This window comes from Rana temporaria, chromosome 6 (assembly GCF_905171775.1).
Source record: "Rana temporaria chromosome 6, aRanTem1.1, whole genome shotgun sequence".
Taxonomy (NCBI): domain Eukaryota; kingdom Metazoa; phylum Chordata; class Amphibia; order Anura; family Ranidae; genus Rana; species Rana temporaria.
The window spans coordinates 118,238,198-118,262,025 of record NC_053494.1 but is presented as its reverse complement, the minus strand read 5'-3'; the positions used below and the strand labels follow the sequence as shown (position 1 = coordinate 118,262,025).

At 43.7% G+C, this 23,828-nt stretch overlaps 1 protein-coding gene across 26 annotated transcripts in view; it reads right to left on the bottom strand.

Annotated features, from left to right (window-relative positions):
- The window catches only part of ABI2 (abl interactor 2), a 157,080-nt gene extending 133,884 nt beyond the window's left edge, over nt 1–23,196 (bottom strand). For 7 of the 26 annotated variants that reach the window (XM_040357256.1, XM_040357263.1, XM_040357266.1 and 4 more), the window contains exon 1: nt 22,918–23,193. In XM_040357256.1, the coding sequence (XP_040213190.1) occupies nt 22,918–23,034 (117 nt within the window). In that variant the 5' untranslated portion in view covers nt 23,035–23,193. Of the gene's footprint in view, nt 1–22,917 lie in introns of all 26 variants that reach the window. The other 19 variants (XM_040357257.1, XM_040357264.1, XM_040357267.1 and 16 more) reach the window with 6 other exon arrangements.
- Nucleotides 23,197–23,828: the final 632 nt, after the last annotated feature.

The following is a 23,828-nucleotide window of genomic DNA, read 5'->3' as shown; positions in this document are numbered from 1 at the left end:
AATTATACTACATCATGTAGGGGAAGATTTAAGCACAAAAAAAAAAAAAAGAAGGATGGATGCGAGATTTGTTTTTTGATTATTCTGCTTTTCCACTATACTTTTCATTTATCAAATGAATCTGTTCAAATAAAAAGAAAACACACACCTAGGGCTGCAACTAACGATTATTTTCATAATCGATTTGTTGGCCGATTATTGTTTCGATTAATCGCATAATAGCCTTAAAATATATATATATATATATATATATATATATATATATATATATATATATATATATATATATATATATATATATATATATATATATATATATATATATATATATATATACACACACACACCAATTTGTTGTTGGGCAGATTACAAAACACAAATTGCCACAAAAACACATTACATGCTTTTCTGCAGCTTTTCCATTGAAGTATATTGAACCAATAAAAACAAAATAGCACTGTTTTGCGATAAAAAGTCCTTGCCCTTTCCAAAATACGCAGCAGCTGAAAAAAAATCATGGATCTGAACGTGTCCCATAGGAAAACATGTAACTGAACTGTAGTGTGTTTCTGCAAAAAGCACCAAAAAACAGGTGTGACCCAGGCCTGAGATGTTTAGTAACATAATGGGGTTAAAGCGGTTGTAAACCTTAAATTTGCACTTTTACCTACAGGTAAGCCTATAACAAGGCTTACCTGTAGGTAAAAAGAATATCTCCTAAACCTGTACGGTTTAGGAGATATTCCCCTCGCAATGCGGGCGGCGCATGCGCAGGGGGGATCCACGGCGGAAGATCCGGCAGCCGCCGGACCTTGCCGATTTTAAATCTCCCGCGCGCATGCGCGGGATTGACGTCATCGCCGCTCCAGCCAATCACAGCGCTGGAGCGGCGCCGCTCCAGCCAATCACAGCGCTGGAGCGGCGATACCCGGAAGACACGCCGGAGCAAGATGACATCTCGCTCGGCGTGAACCAGGTAAGTGTTGTTCACCTCGTTTTGAGGTAAGTATTTCATAATCAGCTATTATGCGGTGCATACTAGCTGATTATGCATTTTGCCTTGCAGGTAAAAAAAAAAAAAAATTATATATGCGGTTTACAACCGCTTTAAAAAAAATATATAATAAGTACAAAAAAAGCAAATAATCGCTACTGTAAGAGCCGGTTCACACACAGGCGACCCGACTTTGGAGGCGATTCGGCAAGGCGATCTCAAGGCGTCTTGAGAGGCAACTTGCAAAATGACTTCAGTATTGAAGTCAATGCAGGTCGCCCCGAATCGCCTCCAAAGTAGTACAGGAACCTTTTTCTAAGTCGGAGCGACTTGCGTCGCTCCTATTAGAACGGTTCCATTCACTACAATGGGACGCGACTTGTCAGGCGGCTGTGTCGTCTGACGAGTCGCCCCAGTGTAAACCAGGTCTAAGGGGTTCATTTTTTTACTGTGGGACAGTGAAAGTAATATTTACAGTAGCGATTTGCTTTTTTGTACTATAAGGCTTCATTTCCATGGATGTTTTTACAGCCACTTTTCTGAGCGTTTTTTGCAGCTTAAAAAGAGCTCTCCATGTTAGTCTATGGCCTCATGCCCACCATGACGTTTTTGAGCTGTAGATGGCGGAGCCGTTTTTACCACTTAACCCCCGGACCATATTGCTGCCCAAAGACCAGAGTACTTTTTGCGATTCGGGACTGCGTCGCTTTAACAGACAATTGCGCGGTCGTGCGACGTGGCTCCCAAACAAAATTGGCGTCCTTTTTTTCCCACAAATAGAGCTTTCTTTTGGTGGTATTTGATCACCTCTGCGGTTTTTAGTTTTTGCGCTATAAACAAAAATAGAGAGACAATTTTGAAAAAAAAATATTTTTTTTTACATTTTGCTATAATAAATATCCCCCAAAAATATATAAAAAAACATTTTTTTTCATCAGTTTAGGCAGATACGTATTCTTCTACCTATTTTTCGTTAAAAAAAAAATCGCAATAAGCGTTTATTGATTGGTTTGCGCAAAAGTTATAGCGTTTACAAAATAGGGGGTATTTTTATGTCATTTTTATTATATTTTTTTTACTAGTAATGGCGGCGATCAGCGATTTTTTTTTCGGTATTGCGACATTATGGCGGACACTTTTGACACATTTTTGGGACCATTGGCATTTTTTTAGCGATCAGTGCTATAAAAATGCATTGGATTACTATAAAAATGCCACTGGCAGTGAATGGGTTAACACTAGGGGGCGGGGAAGGGGTTAAGTATGCCTGGGTGTGTTCTTACTGTGGGGGGGGGGGTGGCCTCACTAGGGGAAACACTGATCCTCGGTTCATACATTGTATGAACCGAAGATCAGCATTTCCCCTGCTGACAGGACCGGGAGCTGTGTGTAGTCCACATAAAGCTGTCCACATAGACCGTCCTCCGCACCGCCGTCTCTCACCGATGTCAGTCTGCAATCGTGACCGGGAAGACTACCCTGTAGTAGAGTAGAGCTTGTGGAGCGCAGTGTGGAAGGGATGAGGTCAATGGCAGTGAGGAGAATGGTTTATGTGGACAGCTTTACCCCAGATGCCTGCATACGTAGATGTGCCTGTTTTAATCATCAACCATGCGAGTTGCTAAATGCTGTACCTATTATTAGGGTTGTCCCGATACCGATACTAGTATCGGGACCGATACTGAGCATTTGCGCGAGAACTTGTACTCACGCAAATGCTCCCGATGCTTCATTGATACTTTTTCTTTCTTCCTCCGGAGAGGGGGCGGAGAGCAGAGCAGTCCTCGGGTATGTAAAACATGCCACTGCAGAGGAGAGCTGCTGCCACTGCCGCCGTCTAGTTGATCGGCGCTCAGGGAACATAACAGCTTTCATATAAATAGCTGTATGTTCCCCGCCGCGCGTCGTCAAATATAGCCCCTCCCCCTTGTCTGGGCACTTTGATAGACAGATCACCCATCCCAGGATTGGATGGGTGATCTGTCTATCAAAGTGCCCGGACAAGGGGGAGGGGCTATATTTGACGACGCGCGGCGGGGAACACACAGCTATTCAAATGAAAGCTGATATGTTCCCAGAGTGCCGATCAACTAGAGGGCGGGGGGGAGGAGACCTATACAAAGCTGCATTTTGGGACATGGCCGCATTTGGGAAGAGACACGGCCGCATTTGGGGAGACACGCGGCCGCATTGCTGCATTTGGGGACACATGGCTGCATTTTTTTTAAAAAAGTATCGTTACTTGTACTCGGTCCTAAAAAAAATGGTATCGGGACATCCCTACCTATTATTAAATGTAACCATATTGCTACACTTAGAGGCGCCTCTTTTCTCTTCTACAAATAAGGTGTGACATGACGTTTCTCTTATATCAAGACGTCGCTTGTATATCAAATCAAAATTTATTTTAAAAGAATGTTGCTTGTCTTGCTAAACGCTCTCAAACCAAGTTACATTCAAACCAAGGTTTTACTGTACTTTTACTGGAAATGTGACCCTCTAAACTTCTCCGTAACAACTTTGAGATATTGCTCCTCCCAGATAAATCACACAATCCTATTACATTCATATACAGATACATTGTCTTTTCATTTGTTTACTCTATCCTCAAGATGCATAGCTTGGATGAGCCAGTACATTGTTGTATCATCACTGGTAACACCAGAATTATTGCACACCAGTAATATGATACATGAGGGCTTGGCTCTGCATTGTGATGGTTCACAGAAATTAAATAGCCATTTCAACAAGAGAGCCTCCCTCCGCCATAAGTGCCTGCTTGCCCTGGAGGTACCAGGCCCATAAAAGCCAAGCAGGGAATGTAAGGTAGGTTGGGTGGACCCGATTTATCTGCAGTGCGCAATCTTTACTTATCCATTAGGAAAGGCAGATTGAGTATTTTCTCCTTTCATTCGTTGGAAATGCCCTGAACTGGAATGATAACTTTAAATTACAGTCAACCTCCTGAAACTAAGAAACAAGAATAAACATAAGTAAAGCTTGGATCAAGATTCACATGAGCACAAAGACCCAAAAAGGCGGCTTTTGTCCAGGCACCAAATCGGTACTGGTCTAGAAATGCTACAGGAAGAATGGTGTGTGCCTTGCTCTGCACTTCTAAATACAGTAAAACCTTGGTTTGAGAGCATAATTTGTTCCAGAAACATGCTTGTAATCCAAAGCACTTGCATATCAAGGCATTTTTTTTACAGGGTATAAAAGAGAAGAGGCACCTCTAAGGCCCCCTTTCACACTTGTGCGACTTTGCCGCGATTTCGCAGCCACGATTTTGCCGTGATTTCGGATCAGTACTACTTTGCCACAACTTTGGCATTAACCAATGAAATCATACATGGTGTGAGGTAATTCCTTTTTCTGCCATAGTTATTTCCAGTTCCTGTTTGCTTCCTGGTTGTTGTGGTGTGTTGTGACAGAAAATGTTTGCAACTCAATATATTGCCACAGCAGTTGTCATTGCAGCAGTAGCAGTGCATGAGGAAGAAGAGGAGGAGGAGAAGCGGAGGACAAGGACGTCTTTTTTTTTGGGGCTGTTTGGAGCACATTGTTCCTGAGGGAATAACCAGGAAGTGAATGTGTGCTAGAAAAAATGTGCTTGGGAGGGGTTACTTGTTGAAAAGATTGGGTGGGACAAGTGTCAAAAAGCTGCTTGTGCTTACAAAATCGTACTGAAATCGTGTCTATATTATTCAGGTACGATTTGCATGCTACTTGAGGGTTTAACATTGAGGTCTATGGTTATCAACTCGAATGGAAGTTGGACCAAAGTAGTGCAAGGACTACTTTGAAGTCGGCATGACTTAAAGTCGTGACAATATGAATGGAAGTCATTGAAAATTATGGAGAATGACTTGTCATGCGAATTTGCAGTCCAAAGTCGCAAGTATGAAAGGGGACCAATGCCTGGTACACACGATCCGATTATCAGACGAATGATCGTCCGTTTTTTTTTGTATGCTAATCTCACGTCGAATCTGATGAGTTTACTAAAGTCACGAAAATTCTCGTACGGCAGAATAAAAAAATCGAAAGTGATGTCATGTGTTGTAATGCATTTGTATTGCATTTTCGAACGACAGCTGTACGGATTAAACGAAAAATTGCACGATCTGGCATCGTACGGAAAAAATTTCCGTGCATGTCCGATAGAATAAAATCGGATGAACTGTCCTGATCGGCTTTTGGAAGCTCTGTACCAACCAACGATCCGATTATCGTAAGATTGTTTTGAAAGCTTAAGCTTAAGGCTTAAGTGTAGCAATAAGTTGCTAAATCTTGTACCTTCATTAAATGTAACCATATTGCTACACTTAGAGGCTCCTCTCATTTTTTATACTCTTGTGACATGACGCTACTCTTACATCAAGACATCGCTTGTATATCAAGGCAAAATTAATTAAAACATTTTGCTTGTCTTGCAAAACACTCTCAAACCAAGGTTTTACTGTAGGCCTAAAAAGGTATGACAGAATTAAGAGATTACCAGCAACAGAGTAGGACACAAGGACAGAGAATATATTTCTGCTCACAGCATGTGAATCTTCTTTTTTATACGCAGTTAAAACTACGGGAGAGATTTATGGCATTTTTATGGTGTTTATTTTTTACTAGTAATGGCAGTGATCTGCGATTTTTAGCGGTATTGTGACATTGCAGCGGACAGACACTTGACACATTTTTGGGACCATTGACATTTATAGAGCGATCAGTGCTATAAATATGCACCAATTACTGTATAATACTGTGTTCTAACTGTGTGGGGAGAGGCGTGACGAGGAGAGATGACAGATCGCCCTTTCTACTTTGTAAAAACAGACAGACAATCTGTCTCCTCTCCTCTGACAGCACATGGATTTGTGTGTGTACGTACACACACACACACACACACACACACACACACACACAAATCCCCGGGCTGGAGTTTGTGCCCATGATAATGCGTGGCTCGTATCGATCGCACGCGCATCGGGTTCCTCGCTGTGCACCAGGGGTCTCACGCACCCTCTGGTAGCTCTCCTGGGTAAAGAGATATATAGATATATAGATAGATATAGATATATATATATAATATTATACACACACACACACACACACACACACACACACACACACAGGATTTTGCCCAGAAGAGCCATTCTGCCACAGTATATCTGCATGAGCCAGTCGGGAACCGATTAATCACTGTTATTGCAGTAACAAGGAACGTAAACATCCCTTGTGACAGTAATAGGCATGTGAGGTACTCCTTATGGACTCCTCTGCACTTCAAAGTATTCAAAAACGTCAAGATCAGCGTTTTCGTATACTTTATTTTTTTTAAACTGGCGCCTTTAAGATGCCAGTAATCTGGGAAGTAATGTCATGACATCGCGTTTGGATCACTAGATTCCACCAGCCGGCGAACGTGCCCACTGGTTGCTCGGGTCTCCCGGTGGGACTGGAGAGCCCAGGTGAGTGGCGGAAGGAACGTCCCATCCCGCTGCTTGTAATAACAGCCAAGCTGAGCCGCATCAGTTGTTACAATAAAGCCGACCATCTGCCCTAAAGAATGGTTCCGGGGTGATGCATGCATCACTATGGTAAAAACCCTTGAAGTAATACCGGTCAGTTTTTGGAGCGATAATTAAAATAAGTGAATATCGGCCGCCGATAATTGGTCGGTCAATCCCCAATACAGATATATATTTGAAATAAAATGTATGATTTTTTTGGCAATAAAATTGTGTGGGCGGATTTCTTCCAGTCGCCGTCTGTGTCACACCCCTCCAGCCTGTGTCTTAGAAAAAGAGGGAGGTGAAGCTTCATTTATCTACATGCAATATCACACCTCTGTTGTGTTTAGCTGGTTAGTGGACATGGAGGAGGAGGAGGTAGGGCATGGGCTATCATTTACCCACATGTGTGGCTCTATAGTCACATGGGCTGCTCAAATGTGATAGGGAGGAAATACTCAGCATAGAAACTCAGGGAAAACAGCATGTGCAGAGTTGTCACCACAGCTGCAAAATCCCTAGATAAATTGGGGACTTGGACAGAAGGGGGGGAGATATAGAACAGCAGTATCAACTAGATTTTGTGCAGAATACATAAAACGAATCTCATAGTGACAGAATATGAACAGCATGTAATTCAGCAATGATAGTTTTTTACGATGTAGGTTTAGGCCCCTTTAACACTGTCACACGCAATTTTGCCGCAATTTCAGGGAATGCCTAATGCGAGTTGAGGTCTATAGACCTCAAGTTTACACATAGTCAGACCAAAGTGGGACTACTCTGAAGTCATATAGAAATGAATGGTTATCAGAGAATCACGGTGTACGGCGTGTCATTCGACTCCGATGTCCAAAGTTCCAGGAAAAGTGTGAAAGGGGCCTTAGTGACTTTATACCACCTGAAAAATTATAAGGTGACCGTCTTGGTGAGAAATGTGTGATGCCTGCATGTCTGGGGGGACAATTACAAGTTCCAACTCACATGATATGGCCATATGTTTAGCATGGGGCTACTGGCCTTCGTTACAGGCAGAAGACACCGATATACCAGGTATTGGTAATGCACTGAGCTGGAAAGCTAGAAATCCGCTTTCTGGGCTTTAGTCCCTGGGTGCATACTGTCCTAAATGGAAGTCCTGCTATGCTGGGACTTTTAGTGCCTCTAAAGATGCCAGCTGTCCTTGTACTGCCCTATACAAGGCAGGGCAACCAGTGGTGATCAATCATGCCATGCTGGGACTTGTAGTGTCTCCAGAACTGCCGGTTGCCCTGGCTTGTAGTGGGGCAGTTTAGAGATCTAGGGGTAATACAAGTCCCAGCAGGACCTAACACCACAGGTTGCCCTGACTTGTATTGGGTCAGCTGACAGCTCTAGAGGCACTACAAGTCCCAGCATGGCAGGATAATCGGCACTGGTTGCCCTTGATTGTTAAAAGGAGTTGTAAAGGAAAAAAATGTTTTTTGCTGAAATGACTGTTTACAGGGTATAGAGACATAATAAACCGATTCCTTTTAAAAATAGATAAAAATCGATCATATAATGTGCCTGCAGTTTCACTTTCGTTTGTGTGAAGGACAGAGACACAGAGCCAATACAGGGCAGTGTTTGGTTCTGAGGGGTTTTAGACACACAGTAATTACACCTTCTTGATTAGAGACCACAGAGAGAAGCTCCCAGTACTTTTTTTCATAAGGAAACAGACAACCAGGAAGTGTGCAGAACAGAGAAGGATTACAGCAAAAACGAACAATGAGGACATGAAACCAGGACTGCATTAGGGTAAAGGAAGCCATTTAGCTAAAAAAAAAAAAAAAAAAAAAATCCTTTAGTGACCCTTTAAGGGCAGTCCAAGGACAGCTGGCATTTTTAGAGGCACTACAAGTCACAGCATAGCAGAATCTATCACCACAAGTTGCTCTGGATAGGCACTACAAGTACCAGCAATGCAGAACCTAACACCCCAGGTTGCTTTGGGTTGTACAGGGACAGCTGGCAGTTCTGGAGACACTAGGTAACAAGGGAAGTATTAGTCTTGGAACGTATAGCCCAGCGTTTGTATTGTTTGTAATGTCACTTCCATGACATTATCTGACGGTTTTACTGCTCTGTATTGTCACAAATCGTTTGGAACACATCGCGTATGCACAGTGCAAAATTTCTTGGCGGAACATCACTTCCGTAGCAAGATGAGATGGTTAGCCGAATGTGACAAAACACCGTCACATTCGGTCACAAATAATTTTTTTTTTTTTTTTTTTTAGAAAAAGTTTTGGCAATGACGAGTACTTGAAAGTATTGGTACTTGTACTCTGTCTTAAAAAAGTGGTATCGGGACCACCCTAAAAATAACTTTTACAATCTCCAACGCTTTTCCTCGTTTGCAAATGATTTATAAAAGGACAGCTAAAACATGATATGCCACAAGATCCATTTTACTGTTTAAATCAATTTATAAAAAATTATAATGTAAAGCACACCATTATTAAAATTTGTATTAAAGACAATTGCAATGAGAACAGCTTTCTTGGGAGGTGAGAAGTTATTCAGATGGCAAAACACTCATGCTAAAACCACGATTCCACAAGGTAAATGTAAGAAACAACCACAAATTCTGATTCACAAAACCTAGGCACTCCTTTAGCCGAGGGAAAATAAAACAGTCATGTCATACTATTTTATGAAAAGCAATTTTTAATTTACAAAAATTAAACTGGGTGTGTAAATTCATCTGAAATGGGTGTTCCAACAGCAAGATCATACTTCCTGTTGATGAAACATTTAATATCAATACAAAATTAGGTACTGGTGTGACATACTGGATCATCCTAGCATACTAGCAATGGACGATTTCCCGAGAAGCACACCATTAAAAAGGTTAATAACATTAACACCCAAGCTTTACAGGCGTATGAAGCATTGCAATAAAATGATGATATCCTCACATCAAAGCCAAAGCACAGCATAATGATAGCCAAAGCACAGCATAATGATAATGTGATATTTAGGACATAGAAAATGTTTCTTCATGAAAGGGTCATTGTTTTCTACATAACTGCCTAGAAAAAATTAGGTTTTGGTGTTCAGGAACAGAATCATCATGTAGCTACAAAGTGAAACATTGTCCTCAGTTGTCAAATATCCAATCGCGTGTGGGGAAAAAAAAAAAAAAAAACCCAAACACCTTCTCCCATACAGCACTGAATACAGTAAAACCTTGGTTTGAGAGCATAATTCGTTCCAGAAACATGCTTGTAATCCAAAGCACTTGTATCTCAAAGCATTTTTTTTTACAGGGTATAAGAGAAGAGAGACACCTCTAAGTGTAGCAATAAGTTGCTAAATGTTGTACCTTAATTAAATGTAACCATATTGCTACACTTAGAGGCTCCTTTCCTTTTTTATACTCAGTTGCGACATGACGCTACTCTTATATCAAGACATCGCTTGTATATCAAGGCAAAATGTATTAATACATTTTGCTTGTCTTGCAAAATGCTCTCTAACCAAGTTACTCTCAAACCAAAGTTTTATTGTATTCAAATTGAACTTTCACTAGTCACTTTGGTAAATTAGGCTCACATAGCGCCTATTACACCAAGGCGATCCATCACAGTTCACATGCGTTTTTTTTTTTTAGTAAAGCATGTTGAAATCGCTGGACACCCATAAGGCCTTCGCCATTGAGCCCATGGCGGCCTTGATTCGGCTAACCCCTGTATCAAAGGCTTTCGGTATGGAGAGCTGCACAAGAAACTTTTGCTCTAAGCGGATGTAGGGCTGAGAAAAAAATAAAATTAAAAATCGATTAAATTAAAAAAAAAAAAAAAAAAAAAAAAATCGAGATGGTAGGTCAAATCGATTCATATTTTCAAAAAAAATTTTTTTAACCCTGTACTAAGGACATGAGAGAACATGGCCGGTCATATTACATGTGGGGAGGGGGCACACACACTAACCGAGCGATCACCCATAGGGTGTTCTTCTCAGTAATACAGATGGGCCTCACCTGGCACTTCCTGGTTGGACAATCCATCTTCGTGAGTACCGTGCTCCCTGCAGCCGCCACTGACATAGGAGAGTCGGGCACCGATCATTCCTCCCCTCCGATCACTTACCGGCATGATGACGGTATGTAGGTGAGGAAAGGCTCCCAGGTAAACGATGCTGTTCAGATTACTTTCTGCTTCTGAGGCTCAGGGTGGGACAGCGGAAGTGACTGGACACATCACAATAACACTAGCAACCACTAGAGACAGCGACTGCTGACATGTAGGAGAAGAAAATGATGCTGTCCTGAGTCCACTGGGTGGCGCACTGTGAGAAAGAAGGAAGCCCATCACGCGGACATCAGTTCTGATATGGGCGCCAATTGCTTTCCACGCTGGTTCCGACGGCTTCACCTCGGTCCAGTCTTCCTTCAGGGTTTCCGTAGCACAATAAATATATATTTTTAAAATATATTTACAGTTCGCAGTTATTTTGTTTTGAATGGGGGGGGGGGGGGGGAGAAATCGATTTTTTTTTCTTTAGGGAAAATTAATTAGATTGCAGGCCTTCGAACAAACTCCAGCCTAGTAATCAACTGGACCAAAGCCTAATTCATGCTGATAGATGTAGCACCGGATAGTTTGGGGATAGTCTGGGCCATACGGTACATGATGTGCCAGTGTCATCTGGTTTTAAAGTACTTGGGAGTCTATGTCACTCCTGTGACACAGGATTATCTTTCCCTCAATTTGTCACCATTGATCAATAGAATTTGAGATGGAGCCAAAGTGTGGGCACGCCTTAAGATGTCCATGGTAGGCAGGGTGAATCTTATAAAAATGGTCTTCATGCCACAACTTTACATTCTGCAAAGCATGCCTTATGGTGGTTCCCCGTAAAGTATTCCAAATCATTAACTCCATCTTCAGAGCATGTGTATGGCTCAACAAGCCCCCACGGGGCTTGTTGCAAAAGTCCAAATTCATTCACATTAAACAAAGATATTGGTCGATTTGAGGAGCATTCATCTAGGTCAGTGGTTCTCAACCTTCTAGTGCCGTGACCCCTTGATACAATTTCCCAAGTTGTGGGGAACCCTAACAGTAAAATTATTTACGTGGCATGGGTTTTCAGCACCCAAGGCAAGACAAGTAAATTGCGCTTCTAACCCACGGACATTTAGCGCTCCCTGAGTGCCTTCCACTGGTACAGTATTAAAACCTTTAGGATGCATCATTCTTTCTCTTTGTTCACCTTTCTTTCCCTTTTATTTCTCTCTATCCTAATTTCTTTCCCCCCCCCCCCCCCCCAATCTAGCCATCTTTCTTGTTTTTTCTCTTATTATTTATCTCCCTTTTTCTTTGTTCTTCCCCCCTTTTCCTCTCCCTTCCATGTATTCTCTATTGTTATTCCTTCTCTTAATCATTGGTGGTGGTGGTGGTGGTGGTGGTGGTGGTGGGGGGGGGAGTAGGGATGAGTGGCAGTGCTGGCGGGGAGTTCCGATCAGCCAACTTAGGGGCTCTTGATCAAGGTCCTCTGCTGAACTATAATCACATGTTACTCATGTTAATTACTGTGTCTCCGACTTTGTGGTGTCTTGTAGCAGTGACACCTCCCCTGAAATCAGGAGATAGTGTCTCCTTCAGCCTCTCCCACTTCACATTCCTCACTAGTCAGCTGACCTCTAGTCTCTGCTCCCCAGCCATGCCGTGAACTGAATGGGTTGCTGTGAAGAGGCCGAGTGGGCAGCATGTGCTCCAGAAAGAGCCCAGCTGGGTGGCCACAGGCTCCAGGGACAACCTTGCTGGGCAGCCGCAAAAAGGCTGGCAGCGTGGGTTTCAGGAACAGCAGAGGATTCAGTGACCCCTGGCAAATCATCATTTGACCCCCGAGGGGGTCCCAACCCCCCAGGTTGAGAACCACTGATCTATTGTAATACAATGTCTAAGGTAATGGTAATTTCTTGGAATGTGCGGGTGCTTCAGCTCAGCTGTTAAACGGTCTTTAGTGTTTAATTAAACTTAAAAGTTCAATCATCAGATTTGTATTTTGCAGGAGATGCATCTTGTAGGCTCCCACATACTAGGCCTTAGGCGGGCGTGGGTTGGTTCACATAACCATGCAGTGTACTCCAGCTACTCTAGGAGGGGTCAGTGTCACTTCCTTTTCTGCTTCTGGACATCAGGCTTCACCCTCGGGGTTGTTATCTGGTGATGCATATTTTAATAGTGCATACTCCCTTGGTTTTGGTGGGTCTGTACTTGCCTCCTCTGGATGATGTTTCTATGCTTACTAATATTATGCAAATAGTGCTTAATTGTAGGATGTGCTACTGATGGGGGGGTTTTAATATCGCCCCTTTTCCAGATCTGGACAGGCTCTCTCCTGCCTCCCGGTGGTCCCCTTGCTTGGCCCAGTGGATATCCCTTGTAGACCTCTGGCAACACTTTCACCCTGCACTTGGGAGTTTACGTTCTTTTCGGACGTTCTCTCGCATTGACTTGGACTTTGCTTCTCAGACCTCGTTGCACAGAATATCAGCGGCCACTATTCTGCTGAGGGGTGTCTCTGATCACTCCACGGTGTATATGACCTTGAAACTGGGCCCGCCGGGGGACTGGTTGTGTAGACTGTCCAGATACTGGATAGAGAGAGTTAACCCCTTCCCTGCCAGTGACATTTACACAGTAATCTGTGCAATTTTTTAGCACTAAACGCTGTATAAATGTGAATGGTCCCAAAAACATGTCAAAGGTGTCCGATCTGTCCATCGCAATGTCGCAGTCACAATAAAAATCGCAGATCGCCACCATTACTAGTAAAAAACAAAATGGCATAAATCTATCCCTTATTTTGTAGATGCTATAACGTTTGTGCAAACCAAACACTTATTGCGATTTTTTTTTTTTTACCAAAAATATGTACAAAAATACATATCGGCCAAAACTGAGGAAACACTTTGTGATATTTATTAAATCAAAAAGTAAAAAAATAGTGTTTTTTTCAAAAAATGGTACTCTTGTTTATAGCACAAAAAATAAAAACCGCAGAGGTAATCAAATACCAAATGAAAGCTCTATTTGTGGGAGGAAAAAAAAGTTTGGGTACAGTGTCGCATGACCACGCCATTGTCATTCAAAGTGCGACAGTGCTGAAAACGAAAAATTGGTCTGGGCAGCAAGGGGGTGAAAATGCCCTGTATTGAAGCGGTTAAGGGCTTTATCTCTAGATGTTACTCTATGCTTTTATTAGACTTCATAGACGGATTCCCTCTGGGGGAGGTGAGCAAGTGGGGGAGGGATGTGGCTCCTTTGAGAATGAACAGTAAGAGGAGGCCCTACAGGCTATCCAGATGTGCTCCCTAAATGTGGCTCAACGCCTGTCTCAGCTATACATTGTACTGTGGGCACACTTTACACCAACAAGACTGATCAGAATGGGGGCGAGGCCGGATTCGGACTGCCCCAGATGTCTGGGAGACCATGGGAATCTTATTAAATTTGCTATGGCACTGTCCCAATCTGCATTTATATTGTACAGATTTTCTGACTACTGTTAGAGTTTTCCAGGTCAATGTACTGACAGACCTTAAACCATGTATAGTGGGTATTTTGAATGTTCTCCCAATTGATGTCATCCAAAGCGAGCCATTGCTAGAGCCTTGTTTCAGGCTTGCAAGCTCATCCTTCAGCATTGGAAGGCAGTCGACCCTCCAAAGGTGACAGAATGAATAGCTCAGATGGGTTGGAGAAATTCATCTTTCAGCATAGGGGATGCTCTGGCAAGTTTGATGAACTTTGGGCACCTTGGTTAGATACTCCTGGCCTCTCTACTGTAGTTTTAGTATTAGATGGTCTATTACTATAATGCTGTTGGTATAGCAATCTTGAGCGCTAGGGTTGCCTGCAAGCTAAAGGTTATACAATTCCTGTACTGGCGATATGTAGGTTCTACTTGATCCATGTCATAAGATGTTGTGAAGTGATTGCTGCTTATAATGAACATGACATTGCATCCTCGGAAATTATGACAGATGTTTTCGCTACATTTTATTTTTCTTTAATAAACTTCTTTGAGAAAAATAAAAAAACTTAAACAGGTTAGCACAGCCCTGGAGTGAGGACTTGGGTAAGTTTTAGGAGGAGGGGGTAATTTTTCTTCACTTTTGTGCGTGGATGAGGCTGCACTGAAAAACACTGTACTCCTTGCCCCCTTTACAGATCCAGCTCTGCTTCCCTCACACACAGTCCCTGTGTGAGGGAAGGCAAGCCATTAACATGCAAAGACCTGTTGTGTGTACATCTGTGACCGTTTGTGATTGGACACAGCGATCACGTAGTAAAGCGCCACTGTGTTTGGCCCTTTACCCCGATCTGTGATGTACTGTGTCCAAGGCACACAGCGGTCAGAGTTCCTGATGCGCGGCCCAAGGGCCACACAGCAGGACATCTAGGGACACCCTCCCAGACCTAGGGAATAGCCGGACATTAAACATAGTGAGGTAGGGAAGTGGTTAAGACAGCGCTTTAATTTAAATGGACCATCAAATTCGCATCATAAAAAAAACGCACCTACAGCAAGTTTTGCTAGCACAGCATTGCATTATCAGTCACTGTGGTGCACTGCAACACAGGTGCATTGTGGTGCGATTCATAATGAACTGAAATTCAGTGCACAAACACACGAGGTGCATTACTGCAGTGCTGTGAAAGGACCCTAAGACCCCTTTCACACCGATGCGTTTTTCAGGCGCTTTTGGGCTAAAAATAGCACCTGTAAAACGGCTCCCCTGCAGTCTCAGTGTGAAAAACCAAGGGCTTTCACCAGTGGCGTAACTAGAGACTTCAGGGCCCCCGGTACAAGATATCATGAAGGCCCCCCCTCGAAAAGCCTGATTTCTATACCTAATTTTTCTACACTGTACAACAAAGTAAAAAGGGGGGGGGGGGGGTGGCCGCAGCGGCAGTGATGGTGCTATCCTCTCCCACCACCACCTGTGCCTTTTACTGATCCCATCCCTCCACCACTGATCTCATCCCTTTCGCCCCCATCACCTTTGTTGTAGAAGAGTAATAGGGGGATAGGGATGAGATCAGTGGTGGGGGGGATGGGATCAGTAAGGACGGGTGGTGGGAGAGGATGGCACCACCACTGCCAACCCCCCTCAAGTACCACCGCTGCCACCCCCCTCAAGTATCACCGCTACCACCCCCCTCAAGTACCACCGCTACCACCCCCCTCAAGTACCACCGCTACCACCCGCCCTCAAGTACCACCGGTGGTACTTGATGGGGGTTGGCAGTGGTGGTGCCATCCGCTCAAACCACCACCTGTGCCTCTTACTGATCCCATCCCCCCACCACTGATCTCATCCCTATCCCCCCCCCCCCATCACCTCTGTTGTAAAAGTAATGGGGGGATAGGGATGATGAGATCAGTGGTGGGGCAATGGGATCAGTAAGAGGCACAGGTGGTGGAGGTTGGCATCAATTGCTGAGCAGCTCTGTCACTTGATTGACTTACCGTCGATCTGCTGTTCTGTGGGTCACTCACTCTGACTGAGTCACCTTCACTGTGCCAGACCTTCTCCCGCCAGGATGCTTTGCCTCAAGTGCCCTGGAACTCGGTAGACGCAGGATAGGTGCTCCAGTCCACGCTTCACTGTGTGCCTTCTCCCGCCGCCTGGAGCGCTCCTCCCTCGTCCTTCGCTCATTTGGTGAGCCCGAGTCATCCCCAGCTCCCTACATGTCTGCATCTCTGAATAGGCGGAGAGGCGGGGCAGTCCACAATCTCAGTCAGTCAGTGAATGCTGTCTCAGCTGCCCTGCCCTCTGCAATGTCTCTGTGTGTGTGTCCCACGGCCGAACGAAAAGCACACCAGGCAGTGCGCACCGCACACAGTAGTGACGACAAGTATCAGGTGGGCCATTCACAGCTCCTCATACACGGACAGGTGACGGGCCCCCCGAACTGACAGGGCCCAGTCGCAACTGCGACTGTTGCGACCATGAAAATTCCGCCACTGGCTTTCACACTGAGGTGATGCGCTAGCAGGACGTAAAAAAAAAAATCTCCTGCAAGCAGCATCTTTGGAGCCGTGAAGGAGTGGTGTGTACACCGCCCCTACCCATTGAAATCAATGGGCAGCGCGGCCAAATCGGCGCATTGCGGGTGGTTTTATCTCTTTTTCGGCCGCTAGCGGGATTTAAAAGCGCACCACTAACGCAAAAACGGCAGTAAAGCACCGCTAAAAATAGCAGCGCTTTACGCTAATGCCGCCCCAGTGTGAAAGGGGCTTTAATGTTGTTGGTTCTCAAAACGAGTACATTCTTTTACATAGCCAAGCAAACCTCATTTTGAATACTCAAAGTGTACAGAATTATATAGAATTTTCCTTGCATACTAGCTGTATAATTGTCGAAATTTAAGGTTCACTGAGTGAAAAACATACTGCTTTAGCAAATCCACACCATTAGTGGAAACAGCATATGGAATTAAAATAGATTTAAACCCAAAAACGTGTAACGTTAGAGCCCTTAGATTGCTTAAAGTGGATATTCACCCTCTTCCCTCTACTCCACCCCTCCTTCCATCCTCTATACCAGTGATGGCAAAACTTGGCACCCCGGATGTTTTTGAACTACATTTCCCACGATGTTCATGCAGTGTAGAGGAGCATCATGGGAAATGTAGTTCCAAAACATCTGGGGTGCCACTGCCAAGGTTCTCCATCACTGCTCTATACGTATCATACAGATTATTATTATTTTTTTTAGAAAACAGCTTTCACATTTTGTTCCCCATCTCAGTACTGCTAATCCCCTCCAGCTTTTTTGCGGCAATTTCCAGTCTACCAGCAAATGCCAATGGCAAATGAGGAAACGTGTCCGCACATTGTGCGTTAGCACAAAAGCTTATAGCCCTGGTGACCAACCTGTGGCCCTTTTTTATCTGATGTGTGGCCCTCGGACCTCAGCAGTCTGGAGTGGGAACGTTGATAAGAGTAACAGCATTGAGCTCTATTAGCCTCATGCAACATGTTCCCAGGTTTGTATTGTCTTCTGCAGCAATAACCCCAGACAAAAATAAATAAATAATAATGTAGTATGTCCATACTCTCTGACCCTCATTTCCTCTATAAGGTCTGCAGTTTCTGACAGTCCTCGAGCATAACATATACTTAACAAGTATTTATTACATACGGCCCTTGGCTTTGATGATGTCAAGGGCTGCATTTCAGGCCCCCTTTAGCTTATAAATTTGCAATCACTGGACTATAGTCTCTACAGGTAGCACATGTGAAAGAGTAACAGGAATGCAACTGGGAGCCGGGGACAAACCGCTGTCAGCCCATGACATCAGCCCCAAAACAACTCTCAAGCACTGCAGGGGTTATGGGATGAAAGAAAAATCCTGGATCGCTGCACTCCTCAAAAAACAATGTCTTTATTCAAAACATGAAAAAACAACAAAAATTCAAATGGAAAAAACAGCCAAAATGCATGCAGTCAAACAAGAAGTGGACTAGGAAAAAAGAGCTGACATGTTTCGCATTGTGTGATGCTTACTCGTAGGGGTTAAATGCTTGTTTTTTGCCTAGGGTACATTAAAACACTTTTACTTAGCTTCTACCTCGCTGGTTCTGCATTGCACGTGATGATGCCAGAATGTGACCAACAAATGTAGTGTCGAAGAGAAGTGGCTTTGGGGACTGGATTTTTTTTTATTTAAAATCAATTATTAATTATCAAATATATTTTAATAAGATGCTTTGAGTAAAAAAAAAAAAAAAATCTATCTAAATATATAAGAATTGTGTTTAGTCAGCATGAAATGGAGCATGAGGCTGTATATCTTGCAATATTAAAATTTTTGGTAAACTCATTCAATGAATCCAAGCTGAGATAACATGCACTGCATTGATGTATTCACACCATGAGATAAACCAAAGTTCAGGAATATTCCTTTATCCCATTGTTTTGCAAATCTATATACACTACAAACCGTATGATTGAATCAGTTTTGATATTGCCGTTTTACTAACCTGACAGGTTATTATTCTAAATAGGAAACTAACTACCAGCAAGAATAAGTACTTATATTTAAAGAGCATCTGTCCTTTCAGATCCATCATGGCAGTGCCTGTTAGCGGGCATCCACTCAACTGCTGTTGCCACATCCCTCACATTCTTGTGTCACTGCCGCATCAGCAGCGCGTCAGAGGAGGAGCTGCTGTAGGACAGAAATGACAGTCGCTCTTTAAAAATTATTTAAATCAAGCTTTACTAGTGATTTAAATCAAATCCACCCAGCTTCGAGGTGTACATCTAGCCAAATGGTTAAAATCCAGGTTCTAAAGAGAGAAAAAAAAAAAATAATCAAATGAGCCATTTGATTAAATTTACACTTTTATCAGGACCCCACTTGCTGCCACCACATTACTGCAACAAGACCCCTCTTGCCACCACTGCACATAACCACCAATACACCTCAGTGCATTTCAGCTGGCACTGCACCGCTGCGCACTCAGACAACACACTACGCTCACATCTGTTCTTGTAAACTATGCACCTAGGTTTACTTTTGGTCTAGCAACAAGTAGCAATTTGCCACATTATAGCTCTGTGCACTTCTGCAACTCCATACATTTCTGCCCTAGGCAACACTGCACACTTCTACACTGCAACGACAATCTTTTGTACCCGCCAACATTGCAATGATGTGCACTTTTGCAGTTGCTGATACTGTACCATTTCACTTATTTTTTTTACTCCGATACCACACCAACACGCCCTTTACACTCACCAACGCCCACCCCTGCACTTGCCAGCGCCTCAATGATGTGCACTTTTGCACCAACACTGTTCCAATGCACGTTTTTGCACAAGCATGCACTTCTGCGGTCACCAACATGCACCGATGTGCAAATCTGCAAGGATACTCACCAACATCACACCTCCATGCATTTCTGCACTAGCCAAGCCTGCAACCACATGCCCTTCTGTCCTCGCCTACACAGCAAAAACAAACTTTTCAGTACTTACTGACACACAGACACACACATTTTCACTCATTGACACGGTACCAATGTGCACATTTGCACTCTCCAATACCACAGTGATGAACTTTTCAACTTGCCAGTAATATGCTGACACAACTGCGTGCTTTGCTGTATTTTGCCAACAATGCATTTTGGAGCACGCTTACAAAGCTGCCATGCCCACTTCTGCACTCGCCGACACTGCAACAGGGCATATTTGTGTCAATTTTCCATACTGTTATAGGGTTGTCCCCTCATCCCTTTAAACTTGAACACATATGAATTACACAGGTTATGTGGCATTTAAACTCACTTAGTGCCTTATCTATATTAAAGGGTCACTAAAGGATTTTTTTTTTTTTTTTTTAGCTAAATAGCTTCCTTTACCCTAATGCAGTCCTGATTTCATGTCCTCATTGTTCATTTTTGCTGTAATCCTCTGTTCTGCACAATTCCTGGTTGTCTGTTTCCTTATGAAAAAAGTAATGGTAGCTTCTCTCTGTGGTCCCAAATCAAGGTGCGATTACTGTGTGTCTAAAACCCCTCAGAACCAATCTGTTTAATTTTAAAAACAAACACTGCCCTGTATTGGCTCTGTGTCTCTGTGCTTCACACAAGCATGAAACTAGGATGAAAAGCGAAAGTGAAACTGCAGGCACATTATATGATTGAATTTTATCTATTTTTAATCATTTAAAAAAAGGAATCAGTTTACCATTATGTCTCTATACCCTGTAAAGTGTCATTTCAGCAAAAAAAAATAAAAAATCCTTTACAACTCCTTTAACCACTTCCCGCCCGGCCTATAGGCGATTTACGTCCAGGAAGTGGTTTTGAAATCCTGACTGGACATCCAGCAGGATTGACACCCTGCATCTCCAATCTCGGTAAAGAGCCTCTGGCGGAGGCTCTTTGCCACGTGATCAGCTGTGTCCAATCACAGCTGATCACGATGTAAACAGGAAGAGCCGTTGATGGCTCTTCCTCACTCGCGTCTGACAGACGCGAGTAGAGGAGAGCCGATCGGCGGCTCTCCTGACAGGGGGGGGTTCGCGCTGATTGTTTATCAGCGCAGCCCCCCCTCGGATTGCCACACTGGACCATCAGGGAAGGGCAAACAAAAAAAAGTCTGGGAAAAAAAAAAAAGATGCCAATCAGTGCCCACAAATGGGCACTGACTGGCAACATGGGTAAATCAGTGCTGCCCCACAGTGTCCATCAGTGCTGCCCCACAGTGTCCATCAGTGCCGCCCCACAGTGCCCATCAATGCCACCCCACAGTGCCCATCAGTGCCACCCCACAGTGCCCATCAGTGCCACCCATAAGTATCCATCAGTGCCACCCATAAGTATCCATCAGTGCCACCCATAAGTATCCATCAGTGCCACCCATAAGTATCCATCAGTGCCACCCATGTGTGCCCATCTGTGCCACATACCAGCACCGCCAATCAGTGCCACATCATCTGTGCCCGTCAGTACTACCTCATCGATGCCCATCAGTGCCGCCATATCAGTGCCCATAATTGAAAGAGAAAACTTACTTATTTAGAAAAAAATTAACAGAAAAAAATAAAAACGTAATTTTTTTTCAAAATTTTCAGTCTTTTTTTAGTTGTTGCGCAAAAAAAAAAATTAAAAAAAAAAAAAAAAAAAAAATCGCAGAGGTGATCAAATACCACCAAAAGAAAGCTCTATTTGTGGGAAAAAAAGGACGCCAATTTTGTTTGGGTACAGTGTAGCATGACCGCGCAATTGCCATTCAAAATGTGACAGTGCTGAAAGCTGAAAATTGGCTTGGGCGGGAAGGTGCGTAAGTGCCTGGTATGGAAGTGGTTACATTTGCCTCAGAAACTGTGTAATTCATATGTTTTGGGGTTTAAAGGGATGAGCTGGCAACCCTATACTGTTGTTAACAAGTGGTTACACCCCTTTAACACCTGATGGAATATAGACATATACGAATATATATATATACGAATATATATATATATATATATACACACACACACACACACACAGATCTGATATATGATATGATATGAACTGATATGATCTGAGCACTGGTACATCTGTTGTATTGTAGGTCAGCGCTCAGACCGGAAACCGAGCAGCTCTCCCCCAATTTGTCTCTGCCCCATGTTGGCATTGTGTCCACAGCAGCATTTGCATTTTGCAGGACAGGTTGGGGACCGGCGACAGATTGGCCTGCTTAAACATGTATTGCAAAATGTGTGAACTAAAAATTTTTTTTTTTTTTTTTTTTTATATATTGCAAAGTTTGCTAGAAAGGGTATATTGCAGTGTTCATCCAGAATTTGTAGGTTTTCCATACTCATCTCGTCGAATGAACACACACACTTTCACTAGTGATGCATTACTGAGCTTCATTAGTTGTGTCTTTTATAGCTGCCTGGGGTTTAGCTGTAACATAAGTATTCAAAATGACATGACATGGTAAAGCCTATAGGAGATCAGTGATTGGGATCACATCTCTGCATAAAGTATCACAACACTGTCAGGACCCAATTGTGTTTATTTATTCCCTGACAGCTGATGGTAGTGTGTGCAAATACAAGGTGGACAACGACTTTGTAAACAAACATTCACAGGAACACAAAAACTTACATCTAAAATGGAAAATAAAATAAATCATCTTAGGCGGAAAATTGCACCATATCCCCCCTAATTCTACAGAGAGCCGGATCCGGGGGTGATGAGATTTCTGCACATCACAGACACTGATGGCTCGTTATAGAATACATAGAACTGGTCTTTATGAATAAATGACAGTGATGATAGTAAAGGTGAACTCCTGTCAGTGCAGGCAGAGATCAGTGATGATGATGAGATGCAGGATGTGTAGGGATGTGATGGAGAGCTGTGATGATGGCTGGTGTCTCCAGGTATAATTAGAACTAGTCATGGAGCTTCATCTCCATTCACATGATGTGATCCTGGAAAGGCTGAGATTGCCCATACACCGAGGATTGCCCACACACCTAGGATTGCCCACACACCTAGGATTGCCCATACACCTAGGATTGCCCATACACCTAGGATTGCCCATACACCTAGGACATCAATGGGCTCTTCAATGAATGGGGCGCACAGGGTGATAACCAGCCTAGCACTGACTCTATAGAAAACCCATTCACCTCCTGGGTGACGGAAAGGTCAGTCCAGCGCCGAGCCGCAGCTCATCAATATGACAAACATATTCGTGTGATTCCAGTGAGTGATGTCAGCCTATGATATGAATGGTGGCAATACACAGGCTCAGTCCCCGGGGTCGTCGTGTGTATTCCACACACCCCCCCCCATATGTATATTTATATACACACACAGGGGTGCCCCCCCACATCTCTCACCCCCCTCACACACCTGAATGTAGTTGTTCTCGCAGTAGTCCGCTACCCTCTCCAAATTGGTATAACTGTCGAGCAGGGCCCGCCGGCCGCCGGGGATCTCCTCCTCCAGCAGCATCTGCAGCTCCGCCATGTTTTTCCTCAGCACATTCTCCTCCTAGGAGCCCCGCTACACTGCGGAGGGAGAGCGAGGAAAAGGCGAGCGCGGGAACGCGCGCCGTGTGAACAAAAAACCCAAAAGGCGCGCTACCTCACACTCTCAGCAAGGGGGCATGTCCAGAGGAGCGCGCGCCCGGGCTCACAGCTGTGATGTAAACTAGCGCGCCTGCGCGGCGCGAATGAGCATGGCTTGGTGGGCGCGCGGTCCTGTCTTTTTGCTCGAGCTCCGCTTCGTACGGTCTCCTAGCAACAGGGAGACACTGAGAGCGCTAGAAAGAGGGCACCATGGCGGTGATCCAGAGCTCTCAGCTGACACTCATTTAAAGGGAAACATGTGTCTCTGTCAGTCTTTTATTTTTTCGTCCCTGGTGTACAGACCTCTATATAAAAAAATATTGTACAGTAAAACCTTGGTTTGAGAGTAACTTGGTTTGAGAGTGTTTTGCAAGACAAGCAAAATGTTTTAATACATTTTGCCTTGATATACAAGCAATGTATTGATATAAGAGTAGCGTCATGTCACAACTGAATATAAAAGAGAAGAGAGGGGCCTCTAAGTGTAGCAATATAGTTACATTTATTGAAGGTACAACATTTAGAAACTTATTGCTACACTTAGGCTCCATTCACACCTAGGCGTTTAAAAAATGCCTGAAGCGCGACGCTACAATACGCTGGAGGGGAAAAATAACATTATACCCTATGGAGATGGTTCACATCTGCACGCCGAACGCCTGAAGCTCAAACAAGTTCCGGACCCTTTTTTGT